Source organism: Helianthus annuus, chromosome 12, assembly GCF_002127325.2.
Source record: "Helianthus annuus cultivar XRQ/B chromosome 12, HanXRQr2.0-SUNRISE, whole genome shotgun sequence".
Lineage (NCBI taxonomy): Eukaryota > Viridiplantae > Streptophyta > Magnoliopsida > Asterales > Asteraceae > Helianthus > Helianthus annuus.
In genome coordinates this window covers 55353743-55369555 of record NC_035444.2, presented here as the reverse complement: position 1 = coordinate 55369555, position 15813 = coordinate 55353743, and the positions used below count along the sequence as shown (strand labels likewise).

Below are 15813 nucleotides of genomic sequence, written 5' to 3'. Positions count from 1 at the left end.
CTAGTTATATGGTCCTCGGGTGAGGAGGGGTTATTGATATGATACGACTAGACTAGTGATGCTCATTGAACTGATCTTCGCACACACGCCAGGGGTTGGCCGCGATATTATGACTAATCATTCGCACACATGCCTAGGAAGGCCGCGAACTATACTCTAAACTTCGCATACATGCCGGGTGGCCGCGATACAAACATACCTAGTCTAGAATACTTGGGAAAACCTCCCTAAATCTTCGCATACATGCCTAGAGGGCCGCGATACGAAATAATACGATACATGATTTAACGAACGAACATAAAGCTACTCATACTATTACAATTACTGAACTGTTAACTGTGAACTCGCTCAACTAGTTGTTGACTCTCTGCTGCATGCCTTGCAGGACCTTAGGTACATATGGAGCTTGCACAAGGAGGAGCAGGTCGTTGTGGAGCATGAATCGTGGATGTTATGTTAAACTATATATCACTTGAACTTATGATTTACATTGAGTTTACATACTTATGCTTCCGCTACTCAAATTATGTTATGTTTGGTTTGAACATCAATTGTATTGAATTGGGTTTTAGAACTACTTTAATTATTATACACTATGTTCAATATGATTGATGGCTTGATCCTGGTCATGTCACGCCTCCAAACGGTGGAACTCCGCGGGTGGATTTTGGGGGTGTGACATAATCTTCTTGAGATCTCATCCACCTGATCAAATCATTGGCAACATAAATGAAGGGGTGCTCACAAGAAGCCAAACCCAAAACATTTGTCTTTTTGCTGGTTTTCTATCACTCCATCAGCCAGTCAAGTACCAAGAGGCACTAAAAGACAACAGCTGGGTAGAAGCCATGCAATAGGAGCTCCAACAGTTTAAAAGACAACAAGTATGGGAGCTTGTACTACTGCCAAAAGAGGTTAGTCCCATTGGCACAAAGTGGGTCTTTAAGAACAAAACAGATGAAAGGGGCATTGTTGTCAAGAACAAAGCCAGGCTTGTGGTTCAAGATTACAGACAGGAAGAGGGGATTGATTATGATGAAACATTCGCCCCTGTTGCAAGATTGGAAGCTATCAGACTGTTCCTGGCCTTTGCTGTCAACCACAACATGAAGGTGTTTCAGATGGATATCAAAATTGCTTTCCTCTATGGTACATTGCAAGCACAGGTGTATGTATGTCAACCTCCAGGCTTTGAGGATCCATTTTATCCTGATCATGTTTACAGGCTAAACAAAGCCTTGTACGGTCTGAAACAAGCACCAAGGGCCTGGTATGAAACTCTTTCCAACTTTCTACTCTCAAATGGTTTCAAAAGAGGTACCATTGATAAAACACTGTTTCTTAAATGGAGAGAGAAAGATTTAATGATTGTCCAAATTTCTGTGGATGACATTATTTTTGGAAGCACATGTACCAAAATGTGTGAAGAGTTTAGAGAACTCATGACAGCTGAGTTTGAAATGAGTGCAATGGGTGAGCTGCAATGCTTTCTTGGTCTCCAAGTACAGCAATTGCAAAATGGAACCTTCATTCATCAAAGCAAATATGCTAAAGAACTTTTAACTAAATTTGATATGAATGATTGTAAACCATGCAGCACACCCATGGCCACAAATAAGCTGGTCATGTCTGATGAAAAGGATGAACTGATTGACCAAACACTTTATAGAAGCATGATTGGGTCTTTATTGTACCTAACTGCATCTAGACCAGACATCATGTTTGCAACATGTGTCTGTGCAAGAAGTCAATCAGCTCCCAGAAAATCAAATCTCATTGCTGTAAAAAGGATTCTCAAATACATAAAAGGTGCTCCCACACTTGGTATCTGGTATCCAGCTAATGGGAATATCAAGCTTTCAGGTTTTTCAGACAGTGACTTTGCTGGATGTCATACCACAAGGAAGTCCACTTCAGGAGGGTGCCAGTTTCTAGGTGATTGCTTAGTCTCTTGGCAGAGCAAAAAGCAAGCAGCAGTTTCAACATCCACTGCTGAGGCTGAATACATTGCTGCTGCAAGCTGTACAGCCCAACTCCTATGGCTTCAAAATCAGTTGCTGGATTTTGGTATCACTGCCTTAAAGACACCACTCATGTTGGATAGCCAGGCAGCAGAAAATATCATAAAAAATCCAGTTTCCCACTCTACCACAAAGCACATCGACATCAGACATCACTTTGTGAGGGATTGCTATGAAAAAGGTTTGATTTCTCTGCATCATGTCCCAACTAAAGACCAGCTGGCAAATGTGCTCACAAAAGCACTTGATACAACTACTTTTGAAAGCTTGGTCTCTAGGATTGGGATGCTAAACATGGAATAACAAGCAACATCTTGTTTTTCTATGAATAAAAGCAACAAAATGTTTTCAGCAAATCAAAAATCCATCCTTAAAAATAGCTAAAAATGAAAATTTCATTAAATCCTTAAAAGTCTGCCATAACCACTGATTGTTCAAAAGTCTGCTCTACTTCAAAAAGCCTGCCCACTGCTGAAAGGCAACCTCTGTTCTCTCATTTCTTGATAACCTCTGTTGTTCAAAAGCAGTGTCTTATCCACTGATATGCTATCCACTGATCGTGAAAATCATCCACTGCCCCCTTTCCACTGCTTTCATCAGTTGCTTTCATCAAAAGTATTGTCCTTCATTTTCACCAGTGGTTGTCACGTGGGCAGTACATAGCAGTCAGACCTTTTGTAACGGCTGCCACGTCAGCATTCATTCTCTTTCCTATAAAATTCCCCACTCACCACCAAAACAGGGTTTTACTGTCGAATTGAATTCTTAAAAATTCTCTTCTCAAAGCAGTTTTTCTTCTCATCTCTCACAAATTCCTTCGATCATTCGTTTCAAAAATGACAAAATCGAAGTCATCTGCAAAACCCATATCAAAATCATCGAAAACAGCCTCTAAAAAGGCAATCTCCACTGAAATTCCATTCAAAAAATCTCACAATCTCCTAGGTCTTCTCACAAAACCAGGATCCACCAATGTTTTCGATTCCATTATTACCATCATGGCAAAATCAAAGTACAAAACTTTGCTCACCGCCGATGCACCAATCTATTTGGCGACCCAAAGGGAGTTTTGGAAGAATGCAACCCTTGAACAACATGGAGACATTGCAACCGCCATTAAATCTTCCATAAAGGGTAAAACTGTCCAAATTTCACCACAATCCATCTCCGAAGTCTTTCAACTCGATGACCAAGCAGGTAAAACTTCCTTCACTAAAAACGAGTTGCACATTGACTTCATTGAAAGAGGGTATGAAGCCACAATGATGACGAAACTAACCTTAGAAAAAGGTTCTTTTCCTCCTGCACCCAGATTCCTATTTCATACCCTCCTACTATGTGTTTCAAACAAAACCACTTCTTTTAATGAGATCCCTATAAAGATTCAAAATCTGGGATATGCAATTCTTCAAGAAGAAAATTATAACTATTCTCGGGAAATCTTTAAAGATTTGGTTAATAATGTTGAAACCAAATCATTCTTACTATTTCCAAGGTTTTTAAGTTACTATTTTGAAAAGAAATTCAGTTAGGATGATTTAGCTTTAATAAACCAAGGTGAAACAACTGTAATAAATTGCCTAACATCTGAAACTTTTTCACGAATGTTAGCACCTTGCAAAACACAAGCAGGGGTGCCTGAGCAGAATTTAGCAGCTACCACTGCTCCTCAGGTATCTGCTGCTGAGCCTACTGCTCTAGGTGATCAAAGCAGCAGACCAACTGTTTTGAAACCCACACCTACAAAACCCAAAAGGCTTTACAAAAAGAAAAATCAAAAACCTCCCAAACCAATCAAAACGGCAACTCTGGAGGATGAGATACCAGAGTTAATGCCTGTGACAACACAAATGTCACAAGAAACCACTGCTGCTTCTTCCTCACAGCAGTTGGTACAAATATCTCAACCCATAACCATAACTCCTCCTGCTTCTTCACAAAAAGAACAGGTTGTACACAAAGGGCCACCACATTATGATGCTCTGGATACACTCGTTTCCATCATCCACAGCTCAATGCCCGGAGCAAGTCAGCCTTCTACACCAACCATCACATCCACAATTCCACCAAAAACACAACTACTGTTGGATGCAATTGATTTGAACCAGGCATTACTCAGTCCTTCTCAATCACCTGTCAATGAGAATATGCCTCAACCAATGACTGAGCCTGCTGTATCATTCATTGCTAACCCACCAACACAACCTGAGGAGGTTACACCCATTGAGTTACAAGTAACTCTTTGTGGTAATCCAAGTGAAGCAGCCACTACAACTGTTGAACCCACTGGTTTACAGTTGGACAGTGGTTACATCAATAAGACTTCCTTGGAGGCAATTCCTTTTATAGCACCTCTGCCAACCACCAGTGGATTTATTTATCCTACTGGCAACATCAAAAGGTTGTCAAGTGTTGAAGGAAGAAGACCCCAGTACCAAGAAAAAGGGGCATCAGTGGTTAATGTTTGGAGTAAACTCCCTACCTCTGCCACTAATAAAACCACTGTTAGTGGGAAATCAGATGATCCATTCAATTGGGTGATGATTTAAAGTACCAGAAATTGACGGCTCGTGTTGAAAAACTTGATAACACTGTTGCAGAGCTCAAAGATATGCTCAAACAGTTGTTACAGGTACAAAAGGTACAATCCACTGCTGTTCCACCTCAAGCACCTGCTCTCCAACAGGCACCTGCTAAAAATGAGCTCTGGAATCTATTTCAACCTTTTCTCCATCATCAAGCACAAATAGCAGATCATCAACATGTAAAACATGTTCAACAATTGAGAAATGCTATGGAGTCTAGGTTCAAAGACACTCAGGCTGATCTAAAGGCTCTCAAAACTCAGATCCTGCACTCCACTGGCACTGCTCCTTCACCAGTGTTCTTCATTGATCAACTCCCCGAAGATAATGCCAAAAAGGGGGAGAAAATTCAGGAGTGGAGAAGGAAAGGAATAACAGATGGTCTCTACCTTGCACCAGAAAATTCAAATATGACCAAACAGATTCCTTTGCCAGATGGGAGTAAGAAAATTGATGTGACCACAAATGCACTTGCAGAAGCACTTGCATGTGTGAAAAGGGATAGAGAGGCCAAAAAGAAAGCCAGGGTGGATTATCCGGATCAGGGTACTTCAGGGTCAAGAGATGATGAAAATCTTATTGATGAAAAGAAGAAGCCTACAAGAAGAGTAAGGCTACCCAAATCCATTCCAGTCAGACGTTCAAAGTCTGCTCAAAAACCACCACCTAAAACAGCTGTTGTAACTCCTGTTGTATCAGCTGTTGTTGGTACTTCAGTAGTTTCAACATCTGCTCCCATTTCAACACACACCATCTCAACACACACTACATCCACTGCTTTACCACCATCACCACCAAAATCAAAATCACCTCCTGTCAAAAGGCAGAAGACAGCAGTTGTTATAACTTCTGCTGTAAAGACAACAGTGGTTGGAACACTAGTTGTTTCAACAGCTGTTAGTCTATCACCCACCACTGCCACTACAACCACCTTTCCAACCAAAACATCATCAGTCCCTCCTCAAATAAAGAGGAGAAGGCTAATTCCTAAAGATGATGTCTCTTCACCATCACAAACATCTTCAAAATCTTTAGCTCTTGTCAATATACCAAAACCAGTTCCACTTTCTTCAGTTCCAATGCACAAACCCTTACCTCCTGCAGGTGTTCAATTTCCTCTTGAACTAGAAGCTGTTAGAGAAGAAATAAAATCTTTTTATATTGAGGATGACCCTGCCAAAAGGAGTTTGCCTTCAATCAAAGGATATCCCTGGCCCAAAAATATTGATGAATATTTGAAGATAAAGGCCAAGCAAGCAGAAGATATCTCGAAAAGAAACACACAAGGGAAATCTGACAAAGAAGTTTCAAGATACTATCAATATCTGCTCACACAAGTCAGTTCCCTAGAACGTTTTGCAAAGAATGTCAGTCAACAAATTTCAGAAAGAGCAGCTGAAACTTTGAAGAAAGACTACATTGAAAGCATTATGTTTCACAAGAGATACAAAGGAGAGAGACACATGTACAAAGAGTGGACTGTTCCTGAGCTTGAAGTTGAAGCAGCAAGAATTCAAGACAAGATAAAAAGGAAAGTCACTCACACTCTTCCTGATTGGGCAAAGTTCAAAAAGAATGTACCTGACAAACAGTTGGAACTAAAGAGAATGAAAGAAGAACTGGTTGCTGCTGATTTTGGTACAAAAAGACAAATTGCTAGATGGAAAGAAGATATGATCAGGTCAACCTACAAAAGGTTGGAGGAATTAAGAAAGAAAGATCCAAAAATTCCTTAAAAACCTGACTATCCTGAAGCAGAGGTTTCAAAAAGGCCAACAAAGCTGCACACCAGGAAAGCCACTGCTCCTACTGGTACTGCCTTTTACAAAAGAAGGAAACAAAGCCAGTTAGGAGCTGAAACAGTTCAAGAAATTCTTACTGGAAATACTGTTGTAAAAGAAGGCTTGTTAAGAAAGTTAAAAGAAGAACTTGAACAGGAAAACTCTGCTACCACTGCTCAGCCAGTGATGAACAGGCCAGCCTCACCAAATACTTCTGCAAATAAGCATCTCCCAAGAAACCCACCAGGCTCAAAAATACAAAAGTGGGAAACTGACAAACAGACCTGCGTATTGACTTTGCTCAGGTCTGGTGGAGAAGTGGAGAAAATATCAAGGGAACAAGCTCTTGGCCTGAGTCTTGAAGATTTGCAGGATCTCCTTGATCTTCCACTTAGCAGGGATGATGAAGATACAGATGCCCTTGACTTTGAATTACAATTTAAAGGTCAGATAAGGGAGCTGTTAATGAGGCAATAAAATGTCCACAAATAATGAAGGGTTTTGGCATTATCTGTTCCAGTGGGAGATTGTTGGGATTGAACCCTATCAGAGGAACAGATAATTAAAGCCAAAACTGGATCAGAGCAGTGGATCCTGAATAAGCAGATGTTGATATACAAATCTCTCCCCTTGAAAGTGATTACAACTACTGATGACCTCCTATCTGCTGATCTTGCTAAACTGCTGACCCATAACTGCTGCTCAACTAAAGATCTGATGGAAGACTAAAGTCCTGCTGATTCAATCTACTGCCTTGAGTCAAGCACTGCTGATCCGGACAAGTGCTGCTGGGTTCACAGCAGTAGAAGGTTGCAGCAGCTGTTCTAAAGTCTGTTTTGTAATAGAATGTATTAGCAGTAGTTAACACAAGCAGTGTCTATATAGATCAGAGGTTAGAGTTTGTTAGGAGGTTAGATGTCACTTTCATGGTGACGTCAGCTAAGATGCTCAGTAGTTTGCAAGTGCCTATAAATAGTTCAGTACTTTGTACTGTTCTATTAGCTCTTTGCATCATTCGTCTTCTTTGCACGAACAAACTACTGAGCTCTGGCTGAGGGGGAGTTTGCATTCATTCATCAATCATTGTAATCGTGTTTGAAATAAATTCAATCTTTCGGTTCATTGTGTAAAGATGTTTGATAAAAGTATTACTCTCGTTTGATTGTATGCAAAGTTTGTTTTCATCTTAATTTCCGCTGCACACTCATCCATCTTCATCTTATTTACAAACATAAAATATAATCAAAATCAAACTCAGATCCAACATTGAATAAACATAAATTAACATGATTGAAGAAACAAGTCTAATATATTACATTTCATCCGAAAACACATGTAAATAAAGGTTCATAGATATACTAATTAGTTATATTTATATAAGTAGTTAGAAAACCTAATATTTATATAAATATAACTATTTATGTATTTATTAACATTTAAATGAATGTAACTAAACGAACGTTCACGAACATAAATGAACGAACATAAAAGAATGTTTACGAACCTAAATGAACGATCACAAGGTGTGTTCATGTTCGTTCATTTAATTACAATTTTTTTTGTACGTGTTCGTTCATTTATTAAATAAACGAACATAAACGAACTTCCCAACGAACGGTTCATAAACGTTCAATTCGTTTACAGCTTATGCCAGTAGCTTCATTTCATCAGCTTCATTGGTTATCATTCCATCAGCAGCTTCAAGTGACATCCAGCGACATCATCTGGTTCCGAGTTCCGACGGCGCTGCTTCTTCTCCGGCTACACTTCTTCTTCTCCGGCTACCCTGCTTCTTCTCCGGCGACCCTTCTTCTTCTCCGGCTACCCTTCTTCTTTCTCCGGTGGCAGTAGTTCTTCCACACTCCAACAGGTCAGGTCGTAGTACTTACATGAATTTTATACTGTGAACTGATGATGATGTTGATTGTTACTTTCTTAATTTTGTGAACTGATGATGTTGATAGTACAGTACTTATATAAGTGTATAACTGATAAATTACATGAATTTTATTCAGTAATTCTTAAATTGATTGTTACTTTCTTAATTGATTGATACTTAGACTAACCGGTATGGAGAGCCTCATCCCCAAGGGGATGGGCCGCCATGTAAGCGGGGGCCTAAAGGAAGGGGATGGACCTAGGGGGTGGTGAAGAACCCCTTTATATATATATGTATGTATGTATGTATGTATGTATAGCTGTGTGTGTGGGAGTGAGGGGCGTCGAGACCGTCGCTGGGGAGATGGAGAAGCCAGGCCTGGCCCGGCGCCGGAGCAGGGGGGCGGGGAAGACGGGGCGGCGAACACAAGCCGGGCATGGGGACGGCCCCCATACCCACTAGTCTTATAGACTATAGTACTTATTAATCTATACTGAAGTGACTGATGGTTGATACTTAGACTTGTGATGTGATGACTTATATGTAAGTTTAGTTTGAATTTTGAACTACTTTTACATTTTCATTTTTAAGTATTATATTGATATAGATGTGTGAGTAGCGAGTTCTCCAACCTTGACTATAGCACCGACTTTATATTGACTAGTACTTATTAATATATACATATTTATAAAAATAATAAAATATACATATAAAAATTCCGATCCGATTAATCCCGAGTAGTCGCTAGTCCCCACCTCACCGGCCGACTAGCGAGTTCTCCAACCTTGACTATAGCACCGACTTTCTCCTTTAAGATGTTATATAATGTAATTGGAGGGACGCAGAGTGTAAAGTAGGTAATAAATACATAAGGGATAAACCACAAGGGCGCAGTTGACTCGTGAAGATGGAAACCGGCAGGTTAGCAGTGGAGAGAGTTAGCGGCAAGTCCAGCGTAACCTGATGCTTCTCCAAGTACCCTCTCAAGTTCATCGTTCCCACAAAGGTAAGGTAGGGGTGGGGGGATAATGCACGGTCCTCCCAACCGCCGGAGTGATCTCACTCCGGGAGCCGCTACCCGACATATGCCACTCCCAAGACTCGAACCTGGTACCTCTGGGAAGAGGTGGGTGTCGGTGGCCAACTGGGCTACCCCAGTTGGTTAAACAAAGGTAAGGTAACAAACAACAACTTTTCAATTGAATTCTTTTATTCACATTTTGTTTGATCTTGCAGGCTGGGCGTTCAGAAATTGATGCTGTTTGGATCTACACTCTCACTTATGGTGGTGGCATTGTTTCAATAAGCTTTTTCGCTTACCCAGCCAAGCCAGCCAATTAGTTTTCTTTTATTCATGATGTATGCTTCTTGTGACTTAGGGCGATTGTATCTCCTTTGACATTACTGTTGAAGATGATTGCACTGCTGTTTTGACAACTCAGGCATCTACTAAGGTTTGCTTGTTCTACTTCATTGATTTTTTGGTTGCACACCATGTGTTTGCTATAATATACTCAGTTTTGTAGAATTTGAATTACTGCCATATGGGTATTGAAATTTTTTTTTTTTTTTTTTTTTTTTTTTTTTTTTTTGTTGACAGTTAACACATTTTCAACCCCTGATTGTCATGTTTTTTTTGGTTAATAAGATGATCTTTACCCGTACGAAAAGGTTGGAGGTATTTCTTACAAGTTACAACTCAAAGGATTATATATATATACTTTTTTTAAAGGGCAAAGCAGCCTCTCTATTCCTACAGGGTAGAGGTAAGGCTGTCTACATCTTACCCTCCTCAGACCCTACTTTAGCTTTGCTATTGGTGGGATTTACTGAGTATGATGATGATGATGAAAGGGCAAAGCCCGGCAAACTATATAAACCACAAATAAAAATTACACAATCAAAGGGGCATACCCCCGTTTCATCCCCGAAACAGACTTCGGAGACCAAAAATAAGAAATCATCCGACCTTTCTTTGGGGTACACAAGTAACTAGTTCTGCACATACAAACACTATCAGTGTGCCCACTCTTTAAAGAATTACAAATAAACCAAGAACGCTTAAATAAACTAGGCAATTTGCACTTGAAATTCTGCCTATATCCCCCGTCGTCATGCACATAGCCCAAAATAACAGGCCCAATACTCAGCCCATTGGACATCAAAGTAGTAACCCAACTTGGGCTTATTCTTCTGCCTTTGGGGCCGGGCTTCAGCCATTTCTGGGCCTTGGGCGATCTGCACATCAGACCCAGCAAAATGTAGTTAAACCTGGTCTTCATACAAACGAACTCAAATGTGGGCTTGTGCATAGTAGCCCATTTAGTGGTCCTCAACATAATATATCCCAGGCCCATCTTCACATAAATAGATCTGGATTTCATTCGAGTGTCCCAAAAATAAACCCCAGATCGTGGGCTTGTATTAAGGGCCTTCAAAGTTTTGACAATGACCCCCAAATGGACCTTCATACAGGCCTGCCAATGGCTACTATCCAGCAGCATCACCACCCAATGATGGGCCTTCAATAGCAGCAGATTAACCCAATAAAGGGCCTTCACTAAAAACAGCAGACATACAGCATAGCGGCCCAACCAATTAGTATGGAGGATCTTCATGAAACCAGCAGCAATATAACCAATTTACCCCATGTACTGGCCCAACTGGTTGTAGTATATTGACGTATACACCAGGGCCCACAAACCCAGCTCCCGTAGACCCGGACAGCAAAAGCAGAGGTTAACGCCGGAGCCCACAATCCAAACTCAGAACGGTCAGGAACATAATCATAAACCCGGATCCAAAAAATAGGGGCTAAATCCGGAAACGAAGCTCGGAAACCATAAACCCGGAGAGAAGGAACCTGAGTAATTAAACAAACAGCAACACAGCCCAGCCAGTTAAATTTGCAGGTCTTCGTAAACCCAGCAGCCTTTTTTACCAATTTACCCCTGAGCCCAACGCTGCCTATATTCTGATTCAACCAGTGTTTAGCTCCAATCAAGATCACAGGACCAAGACCAAGGGATCTCCTATCATCATGCACGTGCAGCAACAAGTTTGTATACCTAATGATTCTTATGTAATAGTAAAATTGGTCCCAGCAGCAGGTATATGCAGAAAAAACCAACAGTGGGGGGCAGAAAAGTCTTTTTGGCTGCCCTGCTTCCATGATGATGTAACCAGCTCTTAGCGAACACGAACACTAAACCAAGATCCAGTAACATCACACCTAACAGACAGATCCGAGGATGGCACCTCATTGTAAAAATTCGCCCATTTAACGTTGTTTTCCTGTCCCAACCCTTTATAGCCCAAACCCCAAGATGACATAAAAACCAACAGTTCGTAGAACTCAACTGGCTTCTAAATCCTACAGGGTTTGGTTTGGGAGTAGGGTGCAAACGAAAGAACTTCCTCCCAAACCTGTCCAGCCTTATAACTCCCGATCCCCAACACGCAGACCAAACTTAAAACTCCCAAATGTCTCCTATAAATATCCAAGGTTTGAAACAAAGGAAAGTTATAGAAAAAAACAACCTAAAGTCCAAAAAAGGAAGCAAAACACCCAAGAGCACCAAGAAACTCTACATACAGGATCTACCTGCCACCCCCTTATAACTCCAGCCCAACAGCGACTAAAATAACAATTTAGCCCAACCCGCAGCCCAGCCCAGAAAAGCATTAAATCAACGAGGCCAGCAACACAGCCAAACAGTATAATAGCCCAGCCCCATCCCTCCCTTCAAAACATAATACCAGAAAGTAAATACAGCCCAGCCCAGCCTGAAGAGTAACGTAAATACGAAAATGGCACCAGTGGGGTGCCATTTAGAAGGTTTTCCATAAAATGTGTGATGGTCCAGATAATTTTCAACCTCTCAACCCTCAAGACCGAACCCCTCCTGAGCTGCTGAACCATCATGACAGTAAACCAGCAAATACAAAACAGCTTACACTTCATTGGAAACCATAAGGGAGTTGCCAGAGACAAACCACTGAGCATTATTCAGATCCCAGACACGCATGACTTCTAAAGATGCAGCAGATATACACCCCAGAAGGCGAAGTTTAACTGCATCCTTAATCAACTTCACAACAGCAGCCTTGGGTCTAGCTCTGTCCTCATGGGAGCGAAGATTACGTTCCTGCCATATGTAATACACCGCATAGGCCAATGTGAGACGATTGACGATACTCCAAATAGACTTCTTAGACCTCATGTTGCACAAATGATTCACAATATAAGGCCAGGAATTAGGTATACTACCCCATCTTGTAACACAACTCAGCTCTTTCCAGATTTAGTTAGTGAACTGGCATTCAAAGAACAAGTGGGAATGGCTATCCGGGACAGATTTGCAGAAGACACAGCAAAGGTTTGTTACGTCCATCCATGTACCCAAGATATCATGGGTTTTAAGCCTACACTTTAAGGCAAGCCACAGTCTGGGAATGTTTTGGGCTTTTGGCTAAACCAAACAAGTTTGAACCAAGGCACAGTAGTCCCAACTTCACGAATATCCATCCAAACAATTGTGTCACAGTTGTATTGCATAGGTACCAAATCCATAAATTCATAGTTGTCAATAGCGGCTATAGCGCACTAGGTAGCGTATAGGTCATATGTAGCAATATATTATATAGTGATAAATAGCAACATTTTTTTTTAATTAGTTTATTTATTTTTCTCTACGCCCGGCTTGCGGTATGCGTGTATATATGTGTGGGCCATTGGGGGGCAAAAGTGAAAGTGCACTAATTTTAACGTTATTTTACTAATTTCGTGAAAATAACGTTAAAAGCTGAGGACGGTTAATCATGCATCATGTGGTGGCCTTGATAGCTGAAAGACAAAAGGGTACATGCACTAATCGGTCTTTGTCCCGATTGCTGAGTGTTATGTACCTTATGTCCAAGGCTTGATGCAAAACTACTATCGAGCCGGGGTCTCACTGGAAGCAGCCTCTCTATTCCTACGGGGTAGAGGTAAGGCTGTCTACATCTTACCCTCCTCAGACCCTACCTTTGCTTTGCTATTGGTGGGATTTACTGAGTATGATGATGATGATTTATTTATTTTTCTCATCTCCACTACTCTATACCTCAGGTTTGGTCTTATGACATGTATTTTCCTCATCTCATTGCTCGATAACATGTATGATCTGTTTCTCTACTTTATCGCTAAACATGAAATAGCAGGCGCTATCGCTACGTAGCATATAGGTAGCTTGTCACTATTGGCCACTATTCGCTATTGACAAGTATGACTAAATTGACAAATTGTGACATTTGGATAATTTGTTAACCAACTAAATTGATAATTTGTGACATTTTGAATATACCTTTTTAGACTATGATCAGTTAAGTCAAAGATGAATCTGTTTTGACAAAATCTACTTGAATAATGTTGATTGGTATTCCCTCAATTTCTAATGAGTAACATTGTTGTATAGGTGTATAAATCGGTGGCCTTGAAGTGCTCTGAGCAAATTATGGAGGTAAGAGAATAAGTAGTGCCTATTAGTTCTATATCTGTCTATATATATACAAACCCACCCAGATGCACACAGTCACGCACATACATTCCTTTAAATGAAATAAGTAGTTCCTATTAGTTCTATTTCGCTTCTTTTTCGTTTTTAACAAGCCCAATATTTTTAATGTAGTAGGCAAGCATAGGCAATGGTGGCCTTTTGGTTGTCATTCCAGATCCAGTGACATGTTTTTCTACTGCGAAATACTCCCAAAAGCAAGTGTTGAGAATCATGTCTGGCTCGAGCTTGCTGGTTGTTGATTGGATCACTAGTGGGCGTCATGAAAGTGGAGAAAAATGGGATTTCATACTTTATAAAAGCACCAACCATATATATATTATGGAAACCAAGCCTCTATTTCTTGATACGGTATTTTTCCTTTTCCTTTAGGCCAATGTCTGCTTATTTTTTAAGGATAAGGTGTTTATAACGCATGTACTATTGGGTACATAGCACCCCTGTTAGATGTGCCTTATAAAACTGGTTATCTGATCTTTGTGGTTTTATTTAAGTAACAATAATCACTTTGCCACCTCTATTTATTATGGTTCATGTGAATGCAGGTACTACTTGAGAACGGAAATGTTACGAGTATCGCTGAACGCATGCAAGATTACCAAGTAATTGCAATGGTTATTTTGCTGGGGTAGGATCATTCTCACTAAGCCTCATATCTTGTCATTTTTGGGAAAGTTTTTTTTTTTTTTTTTTTCTGAATAGTACTATGAAGTTTCATGAATCAAGTTTATTGTTATTTTTTAGGCCTAAGTTGAAGCACATACAAAACCAAATTCAAGAAGATGTGAAGAAGATAATGTCAGAGCAACTATCTATGGGGGGAAGAACTAAAGCAATTAATGGTGATGGCTATACAAAGCCACCCCTTGTCGCTTCTTGTAACTCCTTTGGTCCAAAGGTACTTCTGGCATTCACTTTGACCTCTTCAGTTAACTATGCTTTTCTTTGTTGACTTATATTTTTCCAAGTCAATTTTATGCAACTTATGACTTCTGTTTATCTGGTTGTGAAAATGTTTGTTAACACTGTTCATTAATGTGTATGTTGGTTTATCATCTAATTGAGCGAATATTGGACAAACGATCTTATTTTCTAATGTGTTTGTGCTGGTTCATTTATTGAGTTTACTCACGAATCACCTATTATGCTGTTTGTTTACAACCGCAGGGAATCGGTAGTGTTGTCAGAATAGCTGCCACAACAACAGAATCAGTCTACGGGTTTCTTCGTAGTCAATTGGCTGGTTTGGAACCATTGAGTGGTTTGTGCCCGTACCACTAGATCTTGCAAATTCATTGTGATCCATCTCACACACCCTCTATAAGTCAACTATAATTTCTTTCATTGTTATTTGTCTGGATGTTCAATATTATAAGATGCAATTTTATAATGGAAACCGAGACACGTGAGATTATCATATGAAACCTATTGCATTATTGTTGGTGCATACGTCTGTCGACTTCGTCTTGTATCGAGTCTTATAATAGAAATGTTAGATCAGGGCACGTTGTACGAGGAAAATAGGGTTTGTGTGTGAATAGTTGATTTCGCACGAAATAGCAATCAACTATTTCGCACGAAATGACTTCTGTCTATTTTGTACGAAATCACACTCCTATAAATACCTGTCATGTGATTTCATTTGTAACGTTCGTGATTCCGGTATCGAAGTGTTGCCGACGTGTCGTTTGATCTGTAAACTTGTCAAATCAATAAAACAAGACAATGAAGAGTGAATCAAGATGTTACAAAGTCTAATCAATGAATTCCGCCTCTGATTAGACCGAGAACTCTTCTGATAGACTCGTTTCGATCGTCTCACGATCCTACATGTGGTATCAGAGCTCAGGAGGAAGAGTTCTTACCAATTTCAGCTTGAAAATCTGACTTCTACACCTTCTTTTTAAAATTAAACGGATTTTCACGGTTAAAATGGATTGAATTTCACGTATTAAGTGCGAAACATAGTTTTAACAAAGCCTTGAAAGAATC

General features: G+C 40.2%; 1 protein-coding gene across 3 annotated transcripts in view; it reads left to right on the top strand.

Moving 5' to 3' along the window:
• The window catches only part of LOC110894888 (urease accessory protein D), a 33323-nt gene extending 18050 nt beyond the window's left edge, over nucleotides 1-15273 (top strand). The window contains exons 1-9 of one of the 3 annotated variants that reach the window (XR_004874112.1): nucleotides 8081-8257; nucleotides 9188-9438; nucleotides 9503-9551; nucleotides 9646-9720; nucleotides 13723-13767; nucleotides 13936-14172; nucleotides 14367-14449; nucleotides 14566-14719; nucleotides 14989-15273. Coding sequence is in view for 2 of the 3 variants with exons in the window: in XM_035980566.1 (XP_035836459.1) it covers nucleotides 8057-8257; nucleotides 9503-9551; nucleotides 9646-9720; nucleotides 13723-13767; nucleotides 13939-14172; nucleotides 14367-14449; nucleotides 14566-14719; nucleotides 14989-15102 (955 nt within the window). In the remaining variant the exon portion in view is untranslated. Of the gene's footprint in view, nucleotides 1-8056; nucleotides 8258-9187; nucleotides 9439-9502; nucleotides 9569-9645; nucleotides 9721-13722; nucleotides 13768-13935; nucleotides 14173-14366; nucleotides 14450-14565; nucleotides 14720-14988 lie in introns of those variants that run through there. The other 2 variants (XM_035980567.1, XM_035980566.1) reach the window with 2 other exon arrangements.
• The last annotated feature ends 540 nt before the right edge of the window (nucleotides 15274-15813 follow it).